Source organism: Mobula birostris, chromosome 13 (assembly GCF_030028105.1).
Source record: "Mobula birostris isolate sMobBir1 chromosome 13, sMobBir1.hap1, whole genome shotgun sequence".
Taxonomy (NCBI): domain Eukaryota; kingdom Metazoa; phylum Chordata; class Chondrichthyes; order Myliobatiformes; family Myliobatidae; genus Mobula; species Mobula birostris.
Window position 1 is genome coordinate 17017377 of NC_092382.1, and position 19224 is coordinate 17036600.

Below are 19224 nucleotides of genomic sequence, written 5' to 3' on the forward strand. Positions count from 1 at the left end.
GCAGATTTCCTCGTGTGTGCATTTTTTTTAGTTTAATTGATTAATTCTGTTTAGATTAGTTTTTTGGGGGGGGGTTATTTTATTTTTCCTTTTTTCATGTTTTTTTTAGATTTTTTCTTTGTTTTGTATGATTCATTTGTATCCTATACGATTGGGAGTTTTATTATTTAAGTATTATCTGGCTTTATAATCACATGCTAATTATAACAATATATTCCCAATAACTTTGTACTACTACTATGTTATGTTTATTTTTATGAAACTAATAAAAAGATTGAAAAGGAAAGAAAGGAAATAGAACTGGTGCTTGCTGAAACCTTTCATGGCGCCGTAATTACCCATAACTCCCTGCGCCCAAAACTTCGCCGTCGTCGAAGCACCGATCAAATGCGCAGGCGTCAGTGTTGTGACGTTGCCGAATATCACGCATGCGCGCAGTACACGGTAGGCCTCAGCAGCCCGATAGCAGGTAAGAACGAGTCTCCAGGGTGCTGGGGAAAGGTGAGGGTTGGGGTGCGGGGGGAGACATGGAAAGGGGAGAGCGGAGGGGGAGGGACAATTGCTGTGACTCCGGACACCATGACCCGCAATCCCGGGATAGTCCTGCTCTCTTCCCTCTCTCTCAGCCCCACCATCCGTACACGGGCCCCAGGGAGCTTCCGGCTGATGAGGGAATGGGAACCGATGGGTCTCTCAGACAGAGCTGAGCTCCAGCTGTCTAAATGCAAGGATCGGGAACTCGGAGAAAGGGAACAAAATCTTTTACATCAGCTGTTGTGAAAATCACCTTTGTTCTGCCTCCAGTCACAAACAAGAGAAAATCTGCAGAGAGGGCACAGTTTTAAGGCGCTTGGAAGCAGGTACGAAGGAGATGTCGGGGTGTTGTGTTCTTTATACGTACCGTGGGTTACTAATAACAAACCATATTCTGCAGAATTGAACTTGTATTTAACAGCAGCAAAACCATGTTTTACACTGTCATGCTTCTCGATCATTCTTCATTTCTGCTCATGTTGGGAACTCTGTCCAGTCACGTCCTGACACGTGACATCACCACAAGGGGTGAGTTTTTTACACAGAGTGGTGAGTTCGTGGAATGGGCTGCCGGCCACTGTGATGAAGCCGGACATAACAGGGTCTTTTAAAAGGCTCCTGGATAGGTACATGGTGCGTAGAAAAATACAGGGCTATGGGGAACTCCAGGTAATTTCTAAAGTAGTGTTCGGCACAGCATTGTGGGCCAAGGGGCCTGTATTGTGCTGTATTGTATTTGTTGTATAAATGGGGAAGTCACTTACCCATGACCTCTGGTTGTCGTCCCACCCAACATCAGTGGAAAAAGCTGCTTGCATTTACCCCATCTATACCCTCATACCTTTTTAAACTTCCAACAAATCATCAAAGCAATGTATAATATCCTTGTTTATGCTTAGAGCCTTTTTTGGATGGATAAGATGATGAGGGGCATTGATCGTGTGGATAGCCAGAGGTTTTTCCTCATGGCTGAAATGGCTAACACGAGGGGCATAGTTTTAAGGTGCTCGGAAATAGATACCGAGGGGATGTCAGGGGTAAGTTTTCTTACACAGAGAGTGATGGGTGTGTGGAATGCACTGCCAGCAGCGGTGGTCGAGCCAGATACAATAGGGTATTTTAACAGCCTCTTAGATAGGTACATGGAGCTTAGAAAAATAGAGGTCTATGTGCTAGGGAAATACCAGGCAGTTTCCAGTGTAAGTTTCATGGTTGGCACAACATTGTGGGCTGAATGGCCTGGAATATGCTGTAGATTTCCATGTTCTATGTTGAACAGTGAAATAACTTTGGCTATCCTACAATCCTCTGATAATCCACCGTCACTAAGGATGATTTAATTCTCTCTGCTAGGGCCCTGACAATTCCTGCACTTGCCTCCCGTAGTGTCTGAGGGAGCACCTTATCATGCCCTGGAGATTTCTCCACCCTAATCTGCCTCAGGATAGCAAACATCTCCTCTTCTTTACCAGGGTCTCAATATCCCTTGAAAACCAAGGTTCCCTACAGTTTCTGTCTTTACCTTTTATTCTGACAAGCACATACCTGTTTTGTTCTATCAGAATTTTGCTTTGAAGGCCTCCCATTTACCAAGCACAACTTTGCCAGAAAGCAGCCTGTCCTAGTCCACAGTGGCCAGATCCTAGTATCTTAATTCCAGGTGTTATTCTATGCCCTGAACACATCTGCCTTTACTATGCTACTCCCTGTATTGAAATATACAGGATTGAGCATATTCACTGCACCATGCTTAACTTTTTCATTCCTGTCTTTGTCTGAGGTCTGAACAACAACTGTCTCCACAACCCCTCCACTATCTGTTCTGTTATTCAGGCTCCCATTCCCCCTGCATCTTTAGTTTAACCCCCCTTACCCCCACCCCACACCATGCAGCTCTATCAGCCCTTTGTGCTTCATCTCCCAGATCAATAAAAAGGAGGTGCATACCAGGTACAGGCAGATAAGAACAAATGGGGTACTTATGAAATACAGGAAATTCAAGTGAACACTTATGAAAGAAATAAAAGAAGGCATGAGGTTGCCCCAGCAGACAAAGTGAAGGAAAATGCTCGTGGATTCTGCAGATATGTTCAGAGCAAAAAGATTGCAAGGGAAAAAAAAACTAATCCTCTGCAAGATCAGAATGGTAATCCATATGAGGAGACAAAATAGATGTGGGAGATTTTTTTCTGCATCTGTATTTACTCAGGAGATGGACACAGAGTCTATAGAAGTGAGGCAAAGCAGCATCAACTTCATGGACCCTGTACAGATTACAGAGGTGGAGGTGTTTGCTGTCTTAAGGCAAATTAGCGTGGATAAATACCCAGGGCCTGACAAGTTGTTCCCTGGGACTCTGCGGCTGACAACTGCAGAAATTGTCGGGGCCCAAGCACAGATATTTAAATGATCTTTAGAGACAGGTGAGGTACTGGAGGATTGGAGGGCAGCCAATGTTGTTCCACTGTTCAAGAAAGGCTCTAAAAATAAACTAGAAAATTATACATTGGTGAGCTTGACATCAGTAGTGGGAAAGTTATTGGAACGTGTGTGCAGGAACTGGAGATATGCTGTAAGTATTTGGATAGGTGGGGACTGATAAAGGATAGACATCAGGGCTTTGTCCATGGTAGGTCATGTCTAACCAATCTTGTACTCTCGAGGAAGTTATCAGGCAAGGCAGTGGATGTTGTCTACATGGACTTTAGCAAGGCACTTGACAAAGTCTCATATGGGAGATTGGTCAAGAAGATTTAGTCATTCAGCATTCAAGATGAGATAGTAAATTGGATGAGACACTGTCTTTGGGAGAAGCCAGTGTGTGGTAGCAGATGGTTGCCTCTCTGACTGGAAGCCTGTGACTAGTGGTGTGCCACAGGGATCAGTGCTGGATCTGTTATTGTTTGTCATCTATATCAGTAATCTGGATGATAGTGTGGTTAACTGGATCAGCAAATTTGTGGATGACACTAAGATTGGTGGTGTAGTGAACAGTGAGGAAGACTATCATGGCTTGCAGTGCAATCTGGATCAAATGGAAAAATGGTTTGAGAAATGGAAAATGGAATTTAATGCAGACAAGTGTGAGTTGTTGCACTTTGGTATGACGTACCAAGGGAGGTCTTTCACCGTGACTGGTAGGGCACTGAGGAGTGTTGTAGAAGAAAGGGATCTGGGAATACAAGTCCTTAATTCACTGATGTTGGGGGAGTCGAGAACCAGAGGCCACAATTTGAGAATAAGGGGTAGGTCATTTAGAATGGAGTTGGGGAAAAACTTTTCCACCCAGAAATTTGTGGATCTGTGGAATGCAGTGGAGGCCAATTCTCTGAATGCTTTCAAGAAAACAGGAGATTTCTTCATGATAGCAGAGTCAAGATATATGGGGAGAAGGCAGGAACGGGGTACTGATTGTGGATGATCAGCCATGATCACAGTGAATGGCAGTACCGGCTTGAAGGGCCAAATGGCCTACTCCTGCACCTATTGTCTATTGAAAATGGTGTCATGGATGTGACGGAAAGAAAGACTTTGGCCCATTGGCCTTCATGAACCAAAGTACTGACAACAATAGATAGATGTTATCTTGACTTGTGGAAGACATTGGTGAGGCCCAATTTGGAGTATTGTGTACAGTTTTGGTCACCTACCTACATGAACATTGTAAAAGAGGTTGAAAGAGTTCAGAGAAAATTCACAACAATGTTGCCAGGTCTGGAGGACTTGGGTTATTAGGAAAGATTGAACAGGTCAGGACTTTATTCCTTGGAACATAAAAGATTGAGGGGAGATTTGATGGAGGTATACCACTATTATGAGGGGTATAGATAGGGTAAATGCAAGCTGGCTTTTACCACTGAGATGGGGTGGGACGACAACCAGAGACCATGGGTTAAGGGTAAAAGGTGAAACGTTAAGGAGAACATGAGGGGAAACTTCTTCACACAGACGGTCATCTGGGTGTGGAATGAGCAGCCAGCACAAGTGGTGCATGCGAGCTCAATTTCAACATTTAAGAGGTTTGTATAGGTACCTGGATGGTAGGGGTATGGGAGTGGGTAGTTTAAATAGTTCAGCACAAACCAGGTGGCCCAAAGGGCCTGTTTCTGTGTTGTAATTTTCGATGACTGTGACAAGAACCTGAAATAATACAAAAATTCCCTCTAAGTTCTTTTAACAGCTGTGCAGACCAACCATTCATCTCAGCAGGAATTTTGTATATGGTGTTAAAACTCTGGCACTTTTAAGTTAATAATACATAAAAGAAAATCCCAGATGCATGACAAGAAAGACAATTTGCCTGATACTGTTTCAGTTACTGTGGGGCCAGGCACCCATGCTGCTCAGCAGGAACAGGGAATAATACCAATGGAGAGAGTCAAACTGAGCCAAGTCACAGATTGGAGATGGCAGAAATGCCCCATTCTTATAGAGACAGGAACAGCATCAAGGAATTGATGGTCATTCCAGATACCAGTACTGTGCCTCGTTAGAAGATGATTTCTCTCTCCAACTTGGGTTGAACCTCACTGTAACAGTGTGATACCAGATCAAACCTTGACAACTCAAGTAATCTCATCTGAAATTTAGTCCTAACCCAGTGATGGATTTTGTAAATCTTTTTACAGGTTAAAAACGAGAAGGAATTTAGCTCCTAGGATCTCAAACACGGCACGCCAGTTTTGCTGTCTCTGTCCAGATGTTTGAGAAGTGGAGCAAGGATTTCAATCAACCACCCTTCCTGCTCAGACTGTGGGGAGGGATTCACTCGGTCATCTCAATTGAAGGTACATCAACAAGTTCACACCAGACAAGGCCATTCATCTGATCTGTGTGTGAGAAGGGATTCAGTCGGTCATCCCACCTGTGGACACACCAGGCAACTCACACTGGGCAGAGGCTGGTCATCTGCTGAATTTGTGGGGAAGGATTCACTCGGTCATCTGACCTAATGGCTCACCAGCGGGTTCACACTGGGGAGAAGCCGTTCACCTGCTCAGTCTGTGGGAAGAGATTCACTGATTCATCCTCCCTACAGAGACATCAGCGAATTCACACTGGGGAGAAGCCATTCACCTGCTCAGTCTGTGGGAAGAGATTCAATGAGTCATCCAACCTACAGAGTCATCAGCGAGTTCACACTGGGGAGAAGCCGTTCACCTGCTCAGTCTGTGGGAAGAGATTCACTAATTCATCCACCCTACAGAGACATCAGCGAGTTCACACTGGGGAGAAGCCGTTCACCTGCTCAGTCTGTGGGAAGAGATTAGCTGATCAATCCAGCCTACAGAAACATCAGCGAGTTCACACTGGGGAGAAGCCGTTCACCTGCTCAGTCTGTGGAAAGAGATTCACTGAGTCATCCAGCCTACAGAGACATCAGCGAGTCCACACTGGGGAGAAGCCATTCACCTGCTCAGTCTGTGGGAAGAGATTCACTGGGTCATCCAACCTACAGAGTCATCAGCGAGTTCACACTGGGGAGAAGCCATTCACCTGCTCAGAATGTGGGAAGGGATTCACTCAGTCATCCAACCTACAGAGTCATCAGCGAGTTCACACTGGGGAGAAGCCGTTCACCTGTTCAGAATGTGGGAAGGGATTCACTCGGTTATCCAGCCTACAGAGTCATCAGCGAGTTCACACTGGGGAGAAGCCGTTCACCTGCTCAGAATGTGGGAAGAGATTCACTGATTCATCCAGCCTACAGAATCATCAGCGAGTTCACACTGGGGAGAAGCCGTTCACCTGCTCAGACTGTGGGAAGAGATTCACTCAGTCATCCCACCTACAGAGTCATCAGCGAGTTCACACTGGGGAGAAGCCATTCACCTGCTTAGAATGTGGGAAAGGATTCACTCAGTCATCCAGACTGCTGGCACACCAGTCAGTTCACAGTGGGGAGTGGCCGTTCACCTGCTCAGACTGTGGGAAGGGATTCACTTGCTCGTCTAAGCTAATGGCTCACCAGCGAGTTCACACTGGAGAGATGCTGTTCACCTGCTCAGTCTCTGAGAAGAGATTCACTGAGTCATCCAATCTAGTGGCACATCAGCGAGTTCACACCGGGGAGAAGCCGTTCACCTGCTCAGTCTGTGGGAAGAGATTCACTCAGTCGTCCCCCCTGCAGAGTCATGAGCGAGTTCACACTGGGGAGAGGCCATTCACCTGCTCAGTTTGTGGGAAGAGATTCACTCACTCATCCACCCTACAGAATCATCAGCGAGTTCACACTGGGGAGAAACCATTCACCTGCTTAGTCTGTGGGAAAAGATTCACTCAGTTATCCACCCTACAGAAACATCAGCGAGTTCACACTGGGGAGAAGCCGTTCACCTGCTCAGTCTGCGGGAAGAGATTCACTCAGTCATCCAACCTACAGAGTCATCAGCGAGTTCACACTGGGGAGAAGCCATTCACTAGCTCAGAATGTGGGAAAGGATTCACTCAGTCATCCAAACTGCTGGCACACCAGTCAGTTCACAATGGGGAACGGCCATTGTTATGAATCCCTAGATTTCGTTTGCTGTGGACTGTCATCTTGAGAGAGAGAGAGATTAAGAATGGAAATCAGTCTGACTTGCAGCTTGTTTACATCACTCACAGCTTGTTTAGTTTTAACCAAGGACACAGGCACTCAGAGTCAGACAGAAATGAAGGAGGACAAATGGAAGGTTCGAAACAAGGGAACTAGTGGCCAAAGGTCACTGTTTCAAACTTTCCTATGCCCACAAAGGTGGGTTAATTATCGATTCAGCATACATTGAATGTGTGGTTGTCACCTCATTTGATCCATAGGAGTGGATCGGATTTGGGGTATCCTGTGAAGGCCACTTATGTGTTAACCCTTGCCTGGGTGTGGTGTGGAAATTCACTTGAAGACGATACCCCTTGTGAAAAGTCACTTTCGGTGATAATTTGTATGTGGATTTGGAACAACGATGGATAAAATCTACAGCGACTGTTCTCTCGTTTTACCACCATGTATGCTGTGGAATTCAACGTTATTGCCTTCTCTCGACATTTACCCTGGATTACAAATATCTCTCTCTCCTCAACTATTCTGTGGTTGAACTGAACTTTCATAGCTTACCATCTCAAGACTCCAAGCCTTGTTTCCCCTGAGCTCAGTAGTTTGGGAGTTATATTTACCCACATTTATACACATAACACTGTTAACTTTTGTTTATCTTGCTTAAGTTACTATATTGTTTGTAGGTACTAATAAAGATAGTGGATTTAACATCAAAAACAGACTCTAGGTGTAGTCTATTGCTGCTGACTCATTTCTAAAGTGTTACGGGGACAAAATTGGGACTTGCATCCGGGATAGGAAAAGATTTGGAGGTGTATTGATTAATTATCGATTTCACTGGAGAAATCCCTTTTGATTTATTTGTGTGTGGAAAATCAGCAGCAATGGATGTTGATAGATTTCTGGAAGCGCCAACCTCTAAGGCACTGAAGGACACCAGAAGTATTGAGTTGTTGAGTATTGTTAAATGGTTAAAACTTGCTAAGGTGAAATCGACAATGAGGAGGTCACAGATGCAGAGGATAATAGCTGAACATTATGTATCTGAGGGTGTGTTTAAAGTGGAGGAGTTGGAGGTGTTTCCTGAAAGTAAACCTAGTGAGCTTGGCCTCCCGTACAAGTTAGAAAAATTCAAGATGGAGGCTGTGGAAAGGCAGAGGCAGGTTGAGGCTAGAGAGGCAGGAAAACAGAGAGAAGAGGCAGAAAAACAGGGAGGAAGCAGAAAGACAGTGGCTGTTTGAACTGGAAAAGATAGAGAGATTGCAGCAAAGGGGTCTAGCATTAGACTCTGGTGATAAATTTGAGGGCAGTCAGGATGTTAAATTGGTACCTCCATTTGACGATGCAGAGGTTGATAAATACTTTCAGCATTTTGATAAGGTTGCTCAGAGTTTAAAGTGCCCAAAAGAGGGTTGGCCTATTCTCTCACAAAGTGTAACTAAGGGGAAGGCTCAGCAAGCCTATTCTGCTTTGACAGTTGATGAAGCAGCTGATTATGACATAGTGAAACAGGCTGTGCTCAAGGCTTACGAGTTGGTCCCAGAAGCATACAGGCAAAAGTTTAGAAATTTGAGGAAACCTGTGAACCAGACTTATATGGTATTTGCTTATGAGAAGTTTGTGTGTTTTGACCGCTGGTGCACATATAAAAATGTAAATGATGATTTTAACAGCTTGAAAGAGTTGGTTTTAATTGAAGAATTCAAAAGGTGCATCCTTGATTTAGATGAAAAGGACACTGCCACTTTGCAGGAGTCTGCTAGATTAGCAGATGAGTTTGCTTTAACCCACAAGGTTATGTTTACCCCGAGTAAGAGTTTCCAAAAGAGTAGCAGGGATAACCAGGGTAAACCAGAAATTAAAGCTGGGACGAGTGACAAGAGTAAGGATGAAGAGAAGCAGTTGAAGGAGAAATATTCTGGTCTCTCTTGTTACTATTGTAAGAAAGCTGGTCATATGGTGGCTAATTGTTCTGTCCTGAAGAAGAAAAAGGAAAAGGAGGCAGTCCCACATGCCTGTGATCAGTATGTTGAAGCACCTATAAACCCACAGGGTTCTGAACATTCTGTTGAGGCTCAGTTAAGGACTGAGAGGTCTGACTGAGTTAAGAAGGGATTCGATCACTTTATGTCAGGTGGGTTTGTATTAGTAATGGAAGGGTCAACCCCGGTACCAGTGAAAATTCTTTGAGGTACTAGGGCTTCTCAGTCACTTATATTAGACAGCATTCTAAAGTTTGGTGATGAGACTGACATTGGTGAGGTAAATCTTATTAAAGGCATTGGGGGCAGCATTGTTTCTGTGCCATTGCACAAGGTAACTTTACAGTCAGGGTTGGTTTCGGGACCTGTTAAGATCGGATTATGCTCCAGTTTACCGGTGGACGATGTTACTTTGCTGTCAGGGAATGACCTGGCAGATGGTAATGTTGTTCCTGCAGTGCAGTCGACAACTAAGCCAACCACTGACGACCCACAGATGGATTTTAACATTTATCCTTCCTGCACAGTAACTCGAAGTACGGTGAAAAAGTCTGCTAATGCAGACGGTTCTGTGCAGCACGATTCTGATACCCAAGGTAGCCAAAATTGGGATTCAGGTTATGATGACTTGTCAGGGAATTTTCTGCCTTCATTGTTTCAACAGGATTCAGGTAGTAAGTCTGATGAGAAAGATTTATCCCTGTCTAGGAAGGAGTTTATAGCAGAACAGAACCGAGACCCTGAGATTGAAGCTTTATAAGAAACATCTTTCTCAGATGATGAAATTAAGAAAATGTCAGTAGGGTATTATCTCAAGGATGGAGTGTTAATGAGGAAGTGGAGGCCACCTGCTATACCTGCGAGTGAGGAATGGGCAATTGTTCACCAAGTTGTAGTTCCTAAAGTTTAATGGACTGAAATTTTAACTTTGGCTCACAGTATGCCCTTAGGTGGCCATTTTGGAGTGAATAAAACTGTAAGCAGGATTATAAAGGAATTTTACTGGCCTAATTTGAGAAAAGATGTTGTGACCTTTTGCAGAACCTGTCACACTTGTCAAGTTGTGGGTAAACCTAATCAGGTCACCCCAGTGGCCGCACTCCGGCCTATACCTGCATTCGGTGAACCCTTTTCCAAAGTTATAGTGGATTGTGCTGGCCCATTACCAAAGACTAAAGCTGTCCATCAGTATTTGCTAACTATTATGTGTACTGCATCCAGATTCCCAGAGGCAATACCTCTCAGAAATATTAAACCTAAAACTGTGGCGAAGGCTCTTAACAAGTTTTTTACTTTATTTGGTTTGCCTAAAGAAATCCAGTCTGATCAAGGAAGTAATTTTACATCTGGATTATTCTAGCAGGTAGTTTATGAACTGGGAACTAAATAAATTACATCCTCTGCGTACCATCTGGAATCACAAAGGGCTTTAGAAAGATTTAATTCTACCCTCAAAACAATGATTAAGACATACTGTGTTGAAAATGGAAAAGACTGGGATGAAGGAATACATTTGCTTTTGTTAACTGTAAAGGCTGATTTATACTTGTGCATTGGGGATACGCCATATCCTACACCGTAGGCCCGATTTAATTTTTGCGTAGCCCTACACCGTAGCGAGTATGCGTAGTTGTGTCTGCATCACTCTGCACTTCACCACCAAAACGCAAGTTGGCGGTGGGGTTTCTCTGACACTGTTGAGCTTCTTCGTGAGAGACATGGATGAGGAAATGCATTTCCAATATCTTCAGATGTCGGCAGGTAGGTTTGACGAGTTGGTTCATTGTCTCCAACCATTTATTTTGCATCAGTGTACAGACATGGCAGAGAAAAGCAACCGGAAATGCGATGCTACCAAGCGTACCAATCACAGTTGTTGCGGTCTGCGTCGCCGCGACGCGTGAGTTACTTTTTAGAGGAGGTGCACGTCACTCTACGGCGTAAGGTACACCGTGGGTATGGCGTAGGGTACATAGTGCCTATGGCGTACACTTGACGCACAAGTATAAATCAGGCTTAAGAGAGTTGGTACAGGAGTCACTGGGCTTTACTCCATTTGAACTTGTATTTGGTCATGGAGTGAGGGGACCTTTGACCTTGTTAAAGGAACAGTGGATTGATGGGGATGTACATGTTAACTTGTTAGACTATGTTTTGAAGTTCAAAAATAAACTATACCAAGCCTGTCGTCTAGCGAGACAAAACTTGAAGATTTCTCAAAGCAAAATGAAGTGTTGGTTTGATAAGCGGACCAAAACAAAAGAAAATACAAGGTAAGGGATAATGTGCTTGCCTTATCTCCAATGTTGACGAATCCACTTCAGGCGAAATTCAACGGACTGTATGAAATAGTCTCTCAAATTAATAATGTGAATTATGTTATTAAAACACACGACTGACGTAAACTAACACAGGTGGTACACATCAATATGATAATGCCTTATTCAGACAAGCAGGCACCATCGGTGAGTGTTGTCAAACATATAAATCTGACAACCCTGAGAATGAAACAATTGACTCGTCGGAGACTTTTCACAAGCCAAACATGGTCCTGGTTAGACTAATGAACTCGGTTGTTCTCGAAAACATTGACAACAAGTTGGCTCATCTGCAGCCAAGGCAACAACAACAGCTGAAGGAATTAATTCAGAAGTTTAAAGATTTATTTCCTGATGCTCCCAAGCAAACCACAGTCGCAGTACATGACGTAGATATTGGTCAAGCCAAACCGATTAAACAACACCCATATCACATGAATGTAGAAAGGTGTAAATTGGCTGAGCAGGAAATTGAATATATGCTGAAAATGGTATTATTAGGCCTTCAACGTCAAATTGGGGCTCACCCTGCATTATTGTGCCCAAAGCTGATGGTAGTGTTAGATTTTGCACTGATTATAGGAAGGTAAATGCAGTAACAAAAACAGATGCCTATCCTATTCCTAGGGTGGATGATTGCATCGATAAGGTTGGAAAAGGTAGTTTCTTACAAAGATTGATCTGTTGAAAGGGTATTGGTGTGTTCCATTGATGGACTGAGGTAGAGAAATTTCTGCATTTGTGACACCTTCTGGGTTGTATGAATACAATGTTTTGCCATTTGGAATGAAATATGCTCCAGGAACATTCCGGAGAATGATTGATTCTGTAATTCAAGGGTTAGGACACACAGATGCCTATATTGATGACTGAGTCACAGGGAGTGACACTTGGGAAGAGCATATCTCTGTAGTAGAAGAGCTGTTTGACAGGCTTTCCAGGGCCAACCTTACAGCTGACTTAGCTAAGAGTGAATTTGGCCATGCCACTGTGATCTGTCTTGGCTGTGTTGTAGGTCAAGGCAAGTTGGCTCCTGTGCAGGCAAAATCCAGGCCATTTCTGAAGTTCCTATTCCGACTGTGTGATGAAGGCCCGTCACTGATTACAGACGTCTCATGGCACACTCAGTAAAACACTCAAAGGGTCATCCACACACATTATTCCCTCTGTTATTGTGGTGAGTGCACATGTCACAATAAATCAACAGTCACAATTTTACACTCATCCCCAGCAGTAATAGGTATGAAAAAAAGAAACACACTATGTCACAGTTTTATTATCTCAGGTCAATTTATTCATAGTCATCTTTCCAATAAGTGTTTTGCCGAAGTGTCATGATAATCTGACGTCTCTCTCCTCCACAGTCACTGGGTCTGAAACAGAGCTGCTGCATAGAGCTGTCTTATATAGAGGCAGCAGCAACCTGCACAGGTGTGCCGATGGTGGAGGATACCATCTTTACCTGGGACAAGGGTTATGTTACCTAATTACTCATCTTGTGGTAAAGTTTTGGGGTTTATACAAGTTATTTAACCTGGAAATGGTGAATCCTGTGATGAAGTCTATGTGTTTATTGTGAGAACTGGTGGTAGAGTTTCAGATTGTGTGAAATGGAAGATAATTGAGTTAATTAGCTTTTGGTTAGTCTGGGGGGATTGGCTTAGCAGTTATAAGCCTCGAGTTACCAAGGCTTTGGGTTCTTTTTTGTCTAGTCTGAGGGTGGCTGTTAACCAGACAGGTGACAATTGCAAGCTGTGTGTGTGTGTGTGTGTGTGTATATATATATATATATATATATATATATATATATATATATAGTTTTTTTAAATTTCTTGTTTTGATGTGGACATCCAAGTTTTTCTTTTTCCACTATTTTTGTAAATAAAAGCACCTCAATCTATTTTTGCCACTCAAGCCATCTTGTTATTTTTCTTAGACAGTTGACCCACAGTTTTTGTAACAGACTGGTAAGAAGGCTCTTAGAAGGTTTCTGGGAATGGTTGGATATTATCGTTAGTTCTGTAAGAACTTTGCTGATATCGCTCTTCTTCTGACTAATCTCCTGAAGAAGGGTGAAAAGTTTGTTTGGACTGAGCCTTGTCAGGAAGCATTTGATCGATTGAAAGTTATTATTTGGGATGAGGCCAATCAATGTAGTGTCATCAGGAAATTTAATGAACAGATTGGAGCTGTGGGTGGCGACACAAGTCATGGGTGCACAGAGAGTAAAGGAGGGGGCCAAGGAGACAACCCAGCAGGGCATGTGTGCTGAGGGTAAGAGAGACAGAGGTGAGGGAGCCCACTCTTACCACCTGCCGGTGATCTGACAGGAAGTCCAGGATCCAGCTACACAAGGCGGGGGAAGGCCGAGGTCTCTGAGCTTCTTGTCGATACTTCACGCTTTCATATGGCTAAAGCTCTGCCCATGACTGCAAGAAACTGCAGGGAACTTTGGTCTCATCTGGAAACATCATAGAAACAAGCCTCCCCTCTGTGGACTCTTCCTACACTTACCCTGCCTCGGAAAAGCAGGCCGTGTACTCAAAAATGCCCACAACTTTGGATATTATTGCTGCAACCCAATCCCCCATCGGGGAAGAGATACAAAAGCCTTAAAGTGCGTACCACCGGGCTCATGGACAGCTTCCTGTCTGCAGTTGTAAGCCAAATTAATGGTCTCCAGTCCAATAAGATGGACTCGACCTCACAATGTTACTCGACGTGACCCTGCCCCATATGTCTATCTGCACTGCACTTTCTCTGCAGCCATAATGCTTTGTTACAGTTATTGTTTTGTCGTATATCAGCTCAATGTACTGTTGTAATGTATTGATCTGTGTGGATGGTACGTCAGGCAAGATTTTCACTGTAGCTCAGTACGTGATAAGAATAAACAAATTCCCCCTTTTAATTTTGTGGAAATATTAGATAGACTGAGCTTCTGCTTTGGAACCACAGAGGGAAACTTAACACAACTGAGGAACACAAATAAATAGAAAAGGCTTCAATCTCGCATTACGATCTGCAGTAACTGGGATCAGGTGACCGGTGGTGGGTCTCCCAGACCAATTATCAGAATCAGGTTTAATAGCACCGGCAGATGTCATGTAATTTGTTGTCTCTGCGGCAGCAATAGAACCTAATTCATAACAATAGATTTTAAAAATTGTGATTTAAAATAAGAATATACATATTAAATAGTTAAATTATATAAGTAGTACAAAACAAAAAATTTAAAAATGTAATACTGTAAACTATTTTAATTGTGTGGAACTATTTGACTGAATGGGTTGTTGCTTTGGAAATTCTGGAGTGAAGCTGAACTAAACTGTACTAAAGTATAACTAAACTTATGAAAAGCTCAGATAAATACAAAAGGCTAAGTTCTCACATAAATGGGTCATATAGCCAGAAACATTGGCTGCTCTTCAGCAGGTAAAAACAGTGGAATGAGGCCTAATCCCAGGCCTCAGTCCAGTGGTTATGGTTTGAGGCCTAGAACGAGGTGAGAGAAAGCATTTGGCACGGACTAGAAGGGCCGAGATGGCCTGTTTCCATGCTGTAATTGTTATGTGGCTATATGTAAACATGCTGAAAATATTGCAGAATAAAACATTGTCCACCCACAACGAGAGGACGTGACAGATCCGGATCTCACTGCCTTGTCTGAACGGGTGAAAGATGAAGCTACACGGACACGGAGAGCAGTGAACTACAGATGATGCAGGTCTGTGGAAAAGCGTGAACAGGAAATGGGATCACATGACGGGTGGAGGGTCTCCCATCTGAACCGGTGACTCTGCTCCTCGCCCCTCACACGCTGTCTGACCCACATCATTCCATATTTACACCAGATACATTTTTACTTTTTCCTCCGGATCTTCCCTGTCCCTTTCCCTCCACCCCCAGGTCACAGAGTCACAGGCTCGATTCCCATTCCGGTCCAACACACAATTCAGAACCAAACTGGAAATGTGCAGGTTTCATTTAAATCAGTTCTGTTTATAAACACTAATTTCTATTCACATTCCTCCAGCCTCACTGGACAGGAACACTGAAACATCAAGTGAGAAACAGCAGGAGGTGGCCATTCAGCCCCTCTAACCATCAACAAGATGACGACTGCTCTCCCATCTCAGCCACGTTTCTGCCCGATCCTCATTTCCTCAATCCCTCCGGTCTGCACACATCTGCCGGCCTCTGTTTTATGTGAAGACGATCACCGAGTCTTCACCGGCCTCTGTGGTGGGGATTTACAGACATTCACCACCCTCGGAATGGAGACATTTCCCCTCATCTCAGTCCCAGACAGTCCACCCCCTTTTTCAGAGACTGGGATCCCTGGTTCAGCCGGTAATGATGTTGTGAATTTCAATGTGTTCACCTCTCAGTCCTCGATTCTCTAAATGAAAGGGTTATCACATTTGATCTTTCTTCATATGATGACCCCACCACTCCAGGGATCAGTCTGGTGAATCTTCATTGCACTCTCTATAACAAATACTCTCTAACCTCTTTGTTAATCCTCTATGGAATTAATTTCCATCTTCTGCAGCCCCGTGTTGCCCCAACCACTCACCTCCCACCCCCGTCACTATTTCCACCTTCCCACCTCCCCCTCACCTGGATCCACCTCTCACTCCCCAGCTCTTGCCCCATCCCCACCCCTCACCTCTTTTCTCGGACTATTTCCCGTCCACTCTCAGTCCAGAGGGAGGGTCTCGGCCCGAAATGTTGACGGTCCATTTCCCTCCACAGATGCTGCCCGACCCACTGAGTTCCTCCGGCAGTTTGTTCTTTGGTCTGTGTGACCCGTGTTAGTGTGGGGAGCGGGATTTTACACCATATTCCCGGTACAGTCTCAACAAAACACAAATAATTGTCACTTTGCCCGGACCATTGGCCCCGCTTGCAGGGCAACAGTCTGCCGGTGTTTGCCCCCCAATGTGGTGAATCGCCACCACCGTGGGCTCAGACATTTCCACAGATGAGCCCCTCCTGTCCCCACCGGGACAAACATCCTGTCCACCCCCTCTCTCACCGTCTTCATCCTCTCCCTCCCCGGGGAACCGGCATCAAACCGACGGGCCGAGCGGTCTCCTCCTACCTCTCAGCGACACATCAGACTCCGGCCGCAGGAGACGCTTCACAAACGCCCCAACTTCCCTCGGAGGGAAATGGAAATAAATCAGAAAGCGGACATTTACTTTGACGGTTGTCCCGCCGTGACGGAAAGTTCGGGAGACGGTGTCAGCGGGGTAACACCCACTCGCCTTGTCCGCCTCCGCTATTGGTTGGAAGCAGTGATTGACATCGCCTCGCACCAATGGGAATAGCGCAGCTCCTGAATCCTCTGTTGACAGGGGTGGGGGCGGGGCTGGTCACGTGATTAGTAGCCCAGCCGTTAAACCGACCAAGCTCGAGCTCACCAGCGCGTGGGTGACGTAGACACCGCGCACGTGACGGCAGATCCCCGTGTGGGGAGCCCATGTGTGACGTCAGGCGTGTGGGTGCGCCTGTGTGACGTCACCTGTGGGGGAGCGCTCGTAACAACAGGTATTCCACCCCCGGAATAGTGGACTCCTGACTGGTACTAGGAAAGGGTCTGGCCGACAGGAATCCAGAATAAGTGTCCACCTTTGTCAAGACATATTTATCATTCTTATGTGGGGGCAGGGGTCCAATGTAATCAATCTGACATACTTTCGCCGGGTACGGAGCCTCTCTTAATATGGCCAAAAGGTCCACGCGAGACAGAGCGAGACTTGACTTGCTGGCAGATAGGACATTCCGACACAGTAGTCCGACAGTCATCCACCGTCAAAGGTCTCGTCCCCACTCTCGCGTCCCCTTCTCCGCGGGACGGCCGGACTGTTCGTGGGCCCATCTAACTAGAGGCACTGTAATAGCAGATACCGCAGCCAAGCCGTCTACTTGATTATTGTGGAGCGTCGTAATGTCCTCCTGGTGGGCATTCACATGATACACATAAATATCGCGCCTCCGCACCTCTTGTCATACCTGCTGCCAATATTCCTTGCCCCAGATAGGTTTATTATGACCTGCCCACTGGTGCATCTGCCAGCTCACCATACAGACAGCCATTCCATTAGCCACCGCCAACGAGTCGGTATATATTCTAATTTCCTTGGTGGGGAGGGAAGAGGGCAGGGTAACCGCCACAAGTTCCGGCAGCTGACTGGATCCGTCCTCTCCTTCTTGTATTAACTGAGAATCGTCCGAGGGTCGCAGGGCAGCGGCCTTCCACGGTTGGCCCTCTCACACCCAACGGTTCCAGCCGTCCGTAAACCAGGCACCAGCCTTTTCACCCGATGTCAATTCCTCGTACGGCCGGCCCCATCGAATGGGGGAGGGTTCGAGAGGGGGAGCCGCCTTCTCTTCCTCGGTTCCCGCTGTCATAGGTCATCTGGCTACTTGTTCCTGAAGACGGCTGACTCCTTCGGATACTTTAGCGGCCCGGTCCTGTATATACCATTTCCAATTCCATATGGATGACTGCTGTGCACGCCCCTGCCTCATCTTCGCATCTGGGGCGAGCACCCAGGACATAATAGGCAAATCAGGTCGCAACACCGTGGAGTCTGATCCCGTGATGGACTCCATTTCCACCAGGGCCCAGTAACAAGCCAGGAGCTGTCGTTCTAACGGGGTATATCGTCCGGCAGCCTCCGGTATAGTGCGTGATCAGAACCCGAGGGGCACCCTCCTCCCATTCTGCAGCTGCCACAGACTCTACACGGCCACGTTATCGTGAACAAACACCCGTAATTCATACGGGGCCCCCGGGACCCGAGGTGAAAGGGGAAGAGTCTGTTCAGCTGCTGTTTTGGCCTGCTCGAATGCCTCCTTTTGCTCATCTCCCCATGTGAGTTTGCTCTTCTTACGAGTGACCGCGTACAGTGGTTTCAGTGGGAGAGTCAATTCGGGAATATGTCTTCTCCAATATACCAATAACCACATAAAGCGCTGAACTTCTTGTTTATTAGCGGGAGTAGCTGTGGTTTGTATTTTATTTCGTACCTTTTCCGGTATAATCCTCTCCCCAGCATGCCAGTGGATGCCCAGAAACGTCAGGGATTGACTGGGACCTTGAACCTTATCTTCATTCACAGCCCATCCCCTCTCTCACACACACAGTAACAGGGACCGCAGCGCCTCTGCGACACCCTCCCCGTCCGGTCCCTGTAACATGACATCATCGATGTAGTGGTGAACTCCGACGTTAGGGGGCAGTGCGCAGGTCTCCAGATCACCTGCCACTATCCCGCGGCATGAGGTCGGACTATGGACAGGTCCCTGTGGCAAACGAGTGAAGGGATATTGCCGACCGTTCCAGGTGAAAGCCAACTGCTCCTGTGATTCCTCCTCCAAGGGAATCGAACAGAAGGCGCTGGCCAGATCAATAACAGCATACATCGACCATCTGCATCATCCGGAATATCATCTACCAGCGTCACTATGTCGGGCACAGCAGAACTCAACGGGGAAGAGTATCGATTCAATTGTCGATAGTCAACAGTCATTTGCCAGGACCTGTCTGGCTTCTTTATCAGCCAGACTGGGCTATTGTACGGGGACGTGGCGGGTCGAATAACCCCAGCTTGCTCCAAGGAGGCAATAGTTTCAGTCATTTCCTTGTGACCTCCCGGGATCCGGTATTGTGGAACCGACACTATCTGCGTCGGTGGAGGCATAAACAGGGGCTCCCACTTTGCCCTCCCGACTACACCCGCATGCTCCGGATCCCAAAACTAAAGGTCCCTAACGATGTCTTCAATTGCATTCCCCGTAACGCATTCATTCCGAAGATACGCTTGGTGGTTACAGCAATTAG

At 45.8% G+C, this 19224-nt stretch overlaps 1 protein-coding gene across 1 annotated transcript in view; it reads left to right on the forward strand.

The window, feature by feature from the left end:
* The window catches only part of LOC140207826 (uncharacterized), a 75676-nt gene that overhangs the window by 23546 nt on the left and 32906 nt on the right, over nt 1-19224 (forward strand). Inside the window, exon 2 of the mRNA XM_072276387.1 lies at nt 5498-6945. Within this exon, the coding sequence (XP_072132488.1) occupies nt 5498-6945 (1448 nt within the window). The remainder of the gene's footprint in view (nt 1-5497; nt 6946-19224) is intronic.